At 35.9% G+C, this 12,399-nt stretch overlaps 1 protein-coding gene across 4 annotated transcripts in view; it reads left to right on the top strand.

The window, feature by feature from the left end:
* anks1b (ankyrin repeat and sterile alpha motif domain containing 1B) overlaps positions 1-12,399 on the top strand; it is a 187,679-nt gene that overhangs the window by 142,543 nt on the left and 32,737 nt on the right. For all 4 annotated transcript variants that reach the window (XM_014473658.2, XM_023350596.1, XM_023350595.1 and 1 more), the window contains exons 18-19: positions 6,064-6,162; positions 8,141-8,293. In XM_014473658.2, the coding sequence (XP_014329144.2) occupies positions 6,064-6,162; positions 8,141-8,293 (252 nt within the window). The remainder of the gene's footprint in view (positions 1-6,063; positions 6,163-8,140; positions 8,294-12,399) is intronic.

Below are 12,399 nucleotides of genomic sequence, written 5' to 3'. Positions count from 1 at the left end.
TCTTGGGTGTAGAAAATGTTCTAAATAGGTTTATTACAGTAGATATAGTGACTTCAAAGATTTCCTCCTGAGTGGCAGCGCTCTTGGGATTAAAGGTTTTCTTGCTGGAGAGCCTTTTTGTCATTTTCATGACTAAACATGCCAAACAAGCCTATTCTGTCGCTTAAATTCAAAATTACTCCCTAAATTGCCCTGCAGTGATATCTCAGTAATTCAGAACACCCTTTATTATTGAGTGCAGCTCCTTTTAAGTTTAGGGTCAAATTCATTTTGTCGCAACACAGTGGTGGGAATTTAAGATAAACGCCAAGTTCAAACCACAAAAGTCAACAGATTTAAAAGTCCGAGCTGCTCGTCCTCTGTTTCAGGGACAGTTCAAGTTCATCTGTAGACCTGATTGCTTTTGCAAATGAATTTGACCTCGATTTTCATCTGTGCCTCTGTATGAATAGAAAGTATGTGCTGCAGGAGTGCACATGTAAATGAGCACAGCGATCCAATCTACTATTACTGTCTTCTGCTAAAGGGGGCCGTTAAAGTGGGTGTGTCCGAGCGCTTGGACCAGCCAGTGAGGCTGGATTGATGGTCAAATAAAAAAGGAGTGGACAGTATTGACTGCATTTCTTCTGAAGGACACAAGATAATGGCCAATCTGAAATGATGTCACTGTAGAAACGCCTGACATCAACCAACAGAACTTTGTGTGTAAAAATCAGATACACTAATAGCATTCTGTTTGGCTTTACCAATGCCCATCTTGTACACATTCTTTGCTACTTCATTCCTTTGTGGTTCTATAAATACTTTATTTCCTTTAGTGGATCAATTTGCTCTCAAAAATTTATAGGAAGGCTCATAAAAATGTTCATGTGTTTTGTATATCTTCCCATCAAGCTGCTGTCAAGTAAAGCCAACTAATGCCATAAAAATCTTTTATTATTATTATTTCTTTTATTTTCTGAGAGCTGCATATATTATCAACTGATCCTTGCTTGAAATGGGACACATTATGCAATTTATTTATTTATTTTTTTAGCCCTTGGATACATTTTGAGTCTCTAGGAGTGCAGAAAACTTTAATTTAGTCTCTTCTGGTCATCCTTAGATTTCTTTATATTCCGTTTGGATCATATTTCTCAATGCACTTAGTTTTTACATTTTTTTTAACAGTTCATAACTCAATCCCACAGTGACAAAACCTCTTCAAACTGGAAATGTACCCCAAAAGAAAGCAAGAAACATATTTGGGTAAAAATAACTGGAACTGGTTGTTTTGTATATGTAACATGTAAAAAGTGAACCATAAGGATAGCAAATCCTTTTCGATACCATAGACATAAATACTCTATTCTTAAACTACAAACCTTAACATTTAAAGATTAAAAAAAAGTCAACCTGATAATATACACATCCTTTTTTACATAAATTTAATTTACAAGATAAATGTTATGATGCTCAAACCAAACTTAAAACTTTGTGGATTTTAATCTGAGGCGTTGTTTTTTTGTAAAACTGTTGAAGAAAGAACCAAAGAAAATATAAATACATTTTTTTTTAATTATATAAATGAAGAATAAAATCTTGCTATAAATGTGATGTGATGAAAAAGAAAACCTTACAAAATATTTTATTTGCATTATTTTATCACAGTCCCTGATTTATTATTTTATTGCTATTATAAATTATTTTTCATTAAAAAAATATGGCTGCTGACTTAAAAGTGGTGAATATTTATGCAGTCAATTGTGTTATGTTATATATTTTTGTTTAACTGTCATTATTTTGTAGAAATGAGTTTTCATTTTATTATAGGGTTTTTTGTATTTTTTTTTTTTTTACAAAAGACAAATTTTGTTGATTATTATTGATCTAAAGATGTTAAAACAACCAAAGAAGTGAGTACTTTATATTGCGCTATATTTGGTTAAAGAAACTTCATTTTGTAAGCAAGGCAGACATTCTTGAAAGCAGAAACTGAATAAATAAACTAGAAGAAAAGACAACCCTGCATTTATGATGATGATGGAAGTCATGATTTTCCTTTGGTTTAGTGCTCTGCAAATATGCCTGATTTTAAATCGCTTTTAACAGAGAATTTGTTGACCTAAAATTAGAAAGAATTTGAAGGAAAATCTGATCTAGCAGCATGTTTTCCACTCCTGAGAACTACTCCAGGAATGGACGGAGCTAATGTAAAGACAGAGGAGCAAAGTGGACAAAATAGGTTTGATAAAGAAAGGAAACCTTCAGGATCTTCATCTCTCCGCATCAGGACCCCAGCAGGGAGCAATTAGTCATGCCTTTGAAGATCCACACTCCACCGCAGCATCCAGGTCTCCAACAATTTACTCCGCTCTCGCTCCGAGAGTCATTATTCTGCTGTGAAGTTGTTGCTCGGTGACTCCACCTCTATTAATCAGCCTGGGAGCTTATCTGTGAGCTGCTCTCCTCTGACAGAGGAGCCGGCGCGCAACACGCAGAAGCAGAAAGCCAGCACAAGTTCAGCTGCAAAATGAGCCCAATCAGCTGTTGCCTTTGGTTACTTAGTTTGGTTTCAGACCTGGGGAGCCCTGGAGATCAATTTGGATTAATTTTTTCCCTGAGAACGTACCTTGGCTTTAAGGGATCATTGATGTGTGCAAATGTTTTAAACCTTCCGCAGAAAAGTTTCAGATGACTGTCTAATGTCGCAGTGGGGTGAAATAAAACAATAACGTAAAATATTAACGTACAATAAGTTTTTGAAAGGTTTCCACCTCTGCATTACTCTCTATAAGATTAAAACAAAAACTATTCTTTCCACTAGTCCAGCAAATGGTCGGTTCAAAAAGTAGCGTCAGGTATTTGGTGTAAAACGTGTGGCTTAGTGGTAGAAAAACAGAAAACATTTACTGATTTTTAATTAGATAATTTGGTTTTCTGTTTGCTTCAGAAGAACAAATTCACAGAATTTCTCATCTTGGGACCAAATCACTGCTTTTTAATTTTTTTATTGCAGAAACAAGTGGTGCTATGATCCATCTCTTTATCCAGAATATTACTACTGTTTCTACTACAAGGAGCATCAGATGACTGTTTCTGGAAGTAACTGTTTAAAAATACCAAAGTAACTGTATTTAAATGTAAATCTATGTATTTAGATTTACATTTAAATACATATACTCCAAACTTTGTATTTTTTTAATAGTAAAATCTTAAAACATTCATATATATATATTGAACTGTTGAAATGCTAAACCACAATTTGCATGAGAATTTTCTCTCTTTTTTAGGTAGAAATATAAGTTGTATATTCTGATTATGTTTGTCTGCTGATTTTTTTTAAATTTTCTTTTTGGTGATGTTTACATCATCATCGTCGTCGTCGTCGTCTAAATGATCATTATTCCACATATACAGCTTGCAGTCTCCTGATGTAACTTCAGAGTTCTGCTTGTTCTTTTTTGACCTTTCTGTTTTTACATAAAAAGAGTCCAAACTTCTGCTCTCAAATATTTTATTACATTTTTTATTCCTATATGCCACAACCGACATCCAGATTTTGTCGTCTGTTTTCTTGATGTTGAAAGCTTGTCAAACTATGCAGGTCTTGTTAAAGTAAACATGCAGCATTTACAGTGCTGCTCAGAAGTTTACATACACTGAGAATGTAATGTTGCTGAAATTTCACATGCTAAATATCTATCAACATTAAATTGTTAATCTTTTATGCGAAGTAGTCCAACACAAAGATCTTTATCTTTGTGTTTTAAACAGTTTAGATGTGCACTTTGGATCATTGTCCTGTTGGATCACCAAGTTGTGTCTAAGATTTAATAATCACATTATTAAATCTTAATAATAATCATCAAATAATAATAATAATTATTAATTATATAATTATTAATAATCATCATCAATATCATCATAAAAATGATGATAATCATCATTTTGGCCATTTTAATAAACATCAAAAGTCAAAAATTTCTGAAAATGCCTGAGATTTAGAGTGACCTGTTTATTTCAAAAGTAAACTTTAAGTGGATTTACTTTAAATGTTTTCTTTATGTTTTCAATGATTTTTGAAGTCAGATCTAATCATTGCATCCCTGACCAGTATGCAGACAGTTTAAGAGTTACTGGTGGGTGGATTCCCCTCAGGCTGCTCTCCGTTCCTCCCTGGATCTGTCTCTTAATCATCATCGTCCTTTTTCCTGATGATGTTTCTTTGCCAGAGTTGTCTCTTCTGCTCCAGTCTGCGGTGAATCCTGTAATTATGTGTGTGAACCCTCTCTGCCTCTCCAGAGGGGGCAGGACTGATAGCTCTCTCATGACTTCCTGCTGGAGTAATTAAAGGTGAACGCTGCAGGAGACCCAAACAGGCTCTGGTGTTAGTCTGATTTAAATATCACATCAAATGTATCTTCGTTCATTGTAATCTGGTTTATTTGGAGAAATACTGTCTCAGAAAAGTGGACTTTAATGTTTTGCCTTTTTGATAGTTGATCTTAATGTTGTTTAATGTACTAAGTTTAAAGTTATTCTGCATCAGGGGTGTCCAATGTGCAACAGGTGTTTGATGCAGATGAATAAAAACTATTACTAACAAATTAACATTTTCTGTAATGGCATACAACATCTATCAACTGACATCTACTTAAGAACAGACTTTAGAGAACTCAAATCTGCTTTTGCTTAATTTATTAAACCAGCAAGGTTTTTAAGAGCTTATTGCTGAGAATAAACTGAATGATTTTCTTTTAACAATGTGAAAAACTCTTAATGTTTTGGATCTACAATGATGCAAACTTCACTTTCCAACAAAAAAATATCGTTTGAATTTGTTTAATTGAATAAGCAGTGAAAAAATTACATTTATTTGCCATTTTTGGCTTATATGACAAAAAGTTTGAACCCCACTGTTCTGTATAATTAAGAATTAAATGTAGAAAAATGAAATTTCATTACTTTGTAATATACTGGACCTGTTTCGTGTGAAAAGTGTGACTTTGAGGTAGTTCTTGTAGTGGTTCTGATTAGGTTTTAAGTATTGCTTCATAAATTCATGCTTTCATTTTTGAAAAGTGTTATTACAAAAACCTAAATGGAGTTAGATTTAGGTCTGTACTTTAACTAGACCATTTTAACCGATTGATAGACTTTGTTATAAACCTTTGATAAAAGTCCACCATGGGTTTTTAGCTACAAACCAGTGGCTTCGTTTTTACCAGGTGTGCACATAAAAACGTGAGGATCTGCCTCACCTGTCTGCTGTGCTTCTTGGTTTTTACCAATTCATAAGATTCATAACAAATCTTTCACAAAACAGCTGGATTTATTCTGAGATTAAAATACACACAGCTAGACTCTTCACTGATTCTATCTTCTGAATGCAATTAGTTTCTGAATTTGATTTACCATGACCTCCTGGTGACGGAGTTACACCAGAAATCCAGGACTGCCTCCTGACAAGTTCTTCAGCACAACTATGAGATGTTTATTGAATCGGTTGTAGTAATAAAATACAAGATGTTAACTCTGAAACATATCCATGTTCTACAGGAGTCGGCTTTTAACCACCACTTGATAATTTAATTAAGTCAAAGCTGTTGAAGTCAAATAAAAATATTATTTAAATGTACATTTAAGAAATCAGCTAAAAACTATTTTGCAGAGACAGTTTAACCTGTACAATTTAATAAAAATATGGGTTACTTTCTAAATCTTTAAGGGCTAAATTAGCCGTTTTTAGATGGATATGCTGTTTTTTCAATATATCAAATCTGTTTTTGTTAGAGCATATTTTTGATTGATTGATCATGGAGGGAAGAAGTCTTCTCTCAGAGCAAATTAAACAGGAACTCTTTAATTTATCTGGCTGCCAGGCAGAAACAGTTGCAGGGTTGTCTAAAGATTCGTCCGGCTACCCAAAAACCAAAACAACAGCTGGTGTTTGTTTTATTTTGGATATGTTTAGGCATAAATAAAGCTGTTTTGGTTTTATTTTGCCAGATAACTCTGTCATGAGGATCAAATGGTCAGTTTCAGTGACTAACCTTTTTTAAATTTGTTTTTGTCTTACAGGGAAGCAATGTGGTGGAGGACCAAGACCTGCTGGAAATAGGGATCCTGAACTCTGCCCACAGACAGCGCCTCCTGCAGGCCATTCGGCTGCTTCCCAGGGTCAGTTCACCTCATATTTAACACAAAATGTCATGAAAGTATCATGATCCATCCTGAAAGTTAATTTTTATTTTCATTCATTCACTGGTGGTATTCTTTTATCCGTTCTTCAACCTGACCCACCGTGCTGTATCTCCAATATATGGAGGTCCAAACTATTAACTTACAGGAGGTGCTGCTAATATTTTACTACCTGATATCACAGCACATGTTCAGATCAGTAGAAGGAGAGATGGCAAAAATGGTGTTATTCATGATCTTTGCATTAAAGCTAAAATTTCTGAAAAAAATAATGTATTTAGATTTATCTTTTGCTGCATCGACAACCTGCGTAAATCCACGTTAATCCAAAAATCCAAAAATGTGGAGTTTACTGCTTTTTTTGACTTTGGAAACCTTTAGATAAAAATTTGAGGTTCTGAAACTGGTTCTCTTTCGCATTTTAACAAACAAAATAAAGCAATTAGACTGCGATAATCTGTCTCTGTTAGGCAATGGTTCTTCACTGGTCTGTTTATTGGACCCACAATCACCGCTTAATGATGAGGTACAATATCTTGTTAATACCAAGTGATATACAGTATATTGCACATATACCTGTAGTCATATTAGAAGTATTTAGTGGTTGGATTTGTGTTTTTGTTGCTAAAATAAATTGCAATTGCAAAATGAATTTAGGCGGTAAGAAGTTAATGAAGGTAAAACAAAATCGACACTAGAATGGAAATATTCCCTTTACACACAGTAAGCTGCTTATTAATTCAGACCCCAAAAAATTAGAAATGTCAGCCTTTTTATGATTGCTTCAAATTGCTTCAAATCAAAAGTTTTATTCACAATCATGAAATAAAGAAATCCAACCACTGAACATGAATTAAAAAAGACTCAGAAAATGTAGCTTTAGCTAAATAGCCGCTCACTGTTCAGACTGACAGAACAGTCAATAACAACCAGTTCCAGCAGACTTGGATTGTCTTTTTAAGCTAAATCTAATAAACTGAGTCTGGCGTTGAATCCAATGTTGTTGCTGTAGGCCAAAAATAATGTCGTTACTGCAATAAATGAGCACAGTCACATGCAAAGAAGGAAAAAGGAGTTGAAGGAGTCTGAAGTGAGAGATAAACTTAGATCTCCAGTCAGCATTTTCTCTCCTCTCACTCACACTAAACTTTTCCAAACAGCACCAAAGATGAAACCTTTTAACTCGGAGACGTACAGTCGCACACATCCTGAACGTGAGGTGGAGGTTGTGGGAAGCTTGTTTGAAGCAAAACAAACTCTGGGGCTGTTTGGGCTGTCAAAATAAAGGTGAATGAATTATTAATAATCCGTTCCACTCCAAGTTTTTCCCTCTACACGGTAACCCCCTGCTGTTACTGTCACATTCAGACCTGTATCAAAAGCAAAGCTTGTTTACTTGGTTTTACTATAAAAATATAGTCGCATTCACAGAGACGTCTTACGTTTGCCTGGTGGCTGTTTGGACGTTTGTAGCGCAAAGCAGAAAAGGATTCATTTAAAAAAAAAAAAATTCTGCACAGAATAAATATGTAAACATTAGAGATTATTATTTTTAAACAGCAGAATTTTCTTTTTTATTAAATTTAAGGTGAAATGAACAGAATAGCATGTGTAGTCACAATTCAATTATCTTTGCTATTATTTTATTGCAGATGCTCATGTAAAGTTTGTCAGTTTTCATGTATATATATATATATAAGTGCCTTGATGGGAGTTTTATTCTTATTTTATTTTTTACTAAGAGTGACTGTCATAAATTTGCAGTACTGAGGGACAACAAAAGCTTGAAATGTGTTTTCATCAGAATATTTTAAATTGAGCGTATTGGTATTTGTATTCAGCTGCTAAATACAAGCAATGATGCTGAAATTCACCCATCATCTAAAAATATCTTATAAAATCTTTGACATGGCTTTAGAAAGGTTGTTTTCCTCCCTAAAATGTGATTTGTGTTCAGGTGCGACCGGTGGGCTACGATGGCAACAACCCCACGTCAGTGGCCGAGTGGCTGGAGTCTCTGGAGCTTGGCGACTACACAAAGTCTTTCCTCGTCAACGGCTACACATCCATGGAGCTGGTCAAAAAGATCTGGGAGATTGAGCTGATCAATGTAAGTGTCACAGCTACCTCAGCAGTGCTGAAAATGTCTCCCGCATATTGGGATTTTATAGAAAAAAGGCATAAGAACAGTAGTTAATCTGCACTCATGGTTCTGCTGCATCAACAAAAGTCAATCCAAAGCTGTAAATAATTCAAAATAAAGCAAAGGCGCTCGGTCTTTCAGTGATATAAAAGCTGCAAACCTCAGCTTTAAGGGGAATAAAGATTTACAGTTACTATCAGAAGCTTGCATGCACTCAACATGGGCCTCAGCCTGTTATATGAACAGGTGGAATGAAAATAATACAATATATAACTGTAATTTAATGGAAACAATGGATTTATTATAGATTTCTCTACTTCAGAGATCAAGGTGTGCACAGATACCTAAATGTGACTTAAGGAGCTCTTAATCACTGACTTATGTTACAAACTTTAACAAACCTTTAGAATCATTCCGGTTGGATATTTTCCTGGTCTTCTTATCAGAAATTGTAGTGCTGACTGGTTTTCTAACACAAACCTGGCTTTTCAGCATCGTGACAAAAGTTGGACAGTTTTGAGGTCGATGCCTTTAGAAAGGTGTAGTGTCAGTGGAGCAGGAAATAATCTATAGAAATGACCTCCGTGGTCAAAGGGGTCAAAAAGGGGAAATAAATCGAAGTAGAACAACTAAATAAGGTGTTTTAATATACCCAGAATGTAGAGTAAAGCTGTCCTGTTGAACTGCAGCCACCTGGAGGAACTTGTAGGCACAGTGGATCTTTGTGCCTCCAAATTATTCGCACCAAGAGGACTGTAGATGTTAGTTTCTGCTGTAGTGCTAAAACGGTTTCCACTATGCGTATCAATGCACATGAAGGCATATTTGGTGTTTGAGCTATTAAAATATGCAGTTAAAGCATTTTTTAATAAGTTGATGATTTCAGTGGCTGTGGATGCTAAAACCCATGAACATACTGCAGTACCGCTTTATCATTGTTCCACTCTCCACAGCCACTGACAGAGAAACAGCCCATTAACATAATGCTGCCACCACCATGTTTGGTAGTGGATTCTTAAGCTTCATTATTTCAATCTTTCTCTCATCTGAGAAAGATGAGACACATTGAGAAAACTCGACTTCTCAATGTGGGCAAGTTGCACGTTTTTACTTTTGTTCACTTCAGATATTTATCAATCTTTTTCATAAAAGTTTAGATAAAGTCTTTCACCTTGACAACAGGATGCATTTGTGTCCTGTAGTTAATAAACTGTCCGTCAGTATCAGTCCCTGCTGGCTTTCGTTAGCCTGAGCTGATGTGAAGATTACCTGAACGCCCACTGGGCTTTTCTCATTACTGGGCTGTGTGTGCTGACGATGCAGATGGAGTGTGTGCGCTGTTGCTGTTCTGGTTCTGTGGCGTTTTGCTGCTGCATCGTTAACCTCGCTCCTCTTGTGAACGTTAGTGCGCCTGCTGATAGCGACGCTTGTTGCCTGAGTTCTGATGGTGCAGTCGGCGTTTGTTATTCAGTTTTGACGACGCAAAATCTCCACTGGAGCTGTGATTTACAGCGACTTGATCCCGTCTGACTGACGGGGGCTTTTGATGCCGACTGTTTAACCAAATCATGCTCGATTGCAGGAGGCCGCCTGTTCGGCTGATTTGACTGGGAGAGATGGAAAGCAGAGAGAAGTGGTGTTTTTTTCTCCTTCCCAGCAGTGGATAAAGTGATGAGTGATCAGCTGGAGGAGGTAGAGAGGGAGTTATATAAGCATGTGGGATGCAAGATGTTTCATCAAACTGGGGATACCGCCCACTCACTGCGCTGCTGCTGCTGTTTCTGCTCCTCTGAATGTGACATAGGAAATGTGTTAATACATCATCATGTTTAGGTGATAACAATCTCCTTCCTTAAACATAAAATCATCTCCACACCGGACACGCATGAGCTGTAAATTATGTATGCACTGTTTTATATGAATGTTGTAAAATAGGATTGCATCCATTCTGGTTGGTGTTCTGCAGCTAGGGGGCACACAAGTATGCAGAAGGGAGTAAAGAAAAGTCTGAATCTGCAGTTTTGACATTGATTTTAGGCTAGAATGTTTTCACAATGAAAAGAAAGTTTTGTGTTGCAGCACTGAATGAAATCAGCTCATGTAAACTAACTTCTTTGTCATCACCATCCCAAAATAATAGCCTTAGTTTTTTTTTTTTTTGCCTAAGGTGCCCCGCCCCCCCCATATTACCTTTAGGGGGAAAAATAACATAGGATATTATTTTAAGAAGGTGACTATATTCAGTGTTGCATCACCATAATATCTTAGAATAACGTGATTTGGATATTAGAGAAACAATTTTAACATATTTGTCTTGTAAAAATGACAGAGTTTTGGAGTTTTCAGCCGTTATTTAGTCCTTTATGGATGAATGAATGGATGGGCAGATAAATGGCTAGATGGACAGACAGGGAGAAACACCACTTTTAAACCAAGAGTGAGAGTGAAAATAAATTTATTTACTCCCTCTAATTTCTTTTTTCACCAGACCCAAAAACCTTGAAAATACCTAAATCAAATTCTAGACTTTTCCAGAGGAACCCTGTAGATGATTTTACATTGTGTGTATAGGTCTGTAGGATTAATTTGAAAAATGCTCTTGATTAAAAAGATGCATTTAGTTGTATAGAATGTGTAATAAACATATGGTACTAATTTAGGATGCCCCTTTTGTATTTTGCATCGTTTCTTGACTTGACTTATAAAGATCAACACAAATCTGGCTCATTTGAATAATATGTCCTCTGATCTCTCCCATTTTAGACAAAAAAATGTTGTCTGTTTTAATCCCCAGAAAACAGAAAGGCAATGATTAGTCAATAATCTTAAAAGAAATGTTCAGTTTCAAGAATAAGAGAAGAATCCAAAATTAAACGTGTTGAGAGTTAGATGGTCGGACATTGTAAACAGGAAATTTTCCATCAGAAAGAGACTCTTTCCTCCAGCTTTGTTTGCAGCCCACTCTTTAATCTATCCTTGTCTAAGTGGACTCATCACTGCATTAAAAATAGTCTGTCTCCAGGCTACCACACAGTTCAGCACAGAGAAGATAAAGCTTCTAGTTCTTAAGGCAATTTAAAGAATTCTTACTTAACTAAAAGTTTGTTGCAGAATTTTAAGCTAAATGTTACAAAAAAATCTAAAAATGCACACCCATATGTACTGCATATTTAGTTTTTTTAGGACATCAGAATGCTCTATTCTTGCTGATTTTCAGTGAGTGCATATGAATGCACAATGTAACTGGAGGAGTCTCTGGGGTCATGGGGAGGTCACCGCTCTACCTGAAGGAGATGCTGCAGAGAGATGTTGGCTGGACACAAGATGAGATTAAAAAAAAAACTAATTTGAGAAATTGTTTCCCAAAATACACACAGAAAAAGAGAAAAAAAAAAGTGAATTTATCTCCTGGTTTTATGTAATTACCAAGGGCAACAGATGCTGCTGCATGCACAGAGACAAGAGAGGACGCTGTTGATGGAGCTGGAACACAGCTCAGTGTGTGTCCCGGTGACTGGGCACATATGTGCAGCCCTGCAGTTTGGGGGATTAGGTTTAAAATACTGCCTGATCCCACACACACTCAGACAACACACTGCAGAGGGAGACGGTGCACACACACCTCTCACCTTTTAGATTACCAGTCATCTACAGGCTTACCTCACAGCCGAAGGATTACTGTTGGAATCTTAATGCCTCCACTGATTGTTGAAATTTATATATTAAAAAAAAAATCTGAAAATGCTTGGAAATACAAAGTCATAGTAACGATATAGTTAAATTTTTTTACATAGCTCAAAGTATTTGTCACATTTATAATGGGGAAGAAAAACTTCATCTTTTTGACTGCATACGGTACAAATACAAATAAAATGTAAGTCACTTAGTAACCAGGCTCTAATTAAGAAATTAGCTATACTCCCTCGTTATTGCTAAACAATTTAAAATAACGTTATTTTGAAAAGGCAGCTTTTTATTGCTTACTTCCCAGTTGCTTATTTCCAAGATGAACAGACAAACCCAGCTTGAGATCACACTCAGTCCTCAGGCAACTTTTTGACCTTAAATATGAT

Source organism: Xiphophorus maculatus, chromosome 17, assembly GCF_002775205.1.
Source record: "Xiphophorus maculatus strain JP 163 A chromosome 17, X_maculatus-5.0-male, whole genome shotgun sequence".
In the NCBI taxonomy this organism is placed as follows: Eukaryota; Metazoa; Chordata; class Actinopteri; order Cyprinodontiformes; family Poeciliidae; genus Xiphophorus; species Xiphophorus maculatus.
The sequence above is the reverse complement of the archived record's forward strand: the minus strand, read 5'-3'. Positions and strand labels throughout refer to the sequence as shown.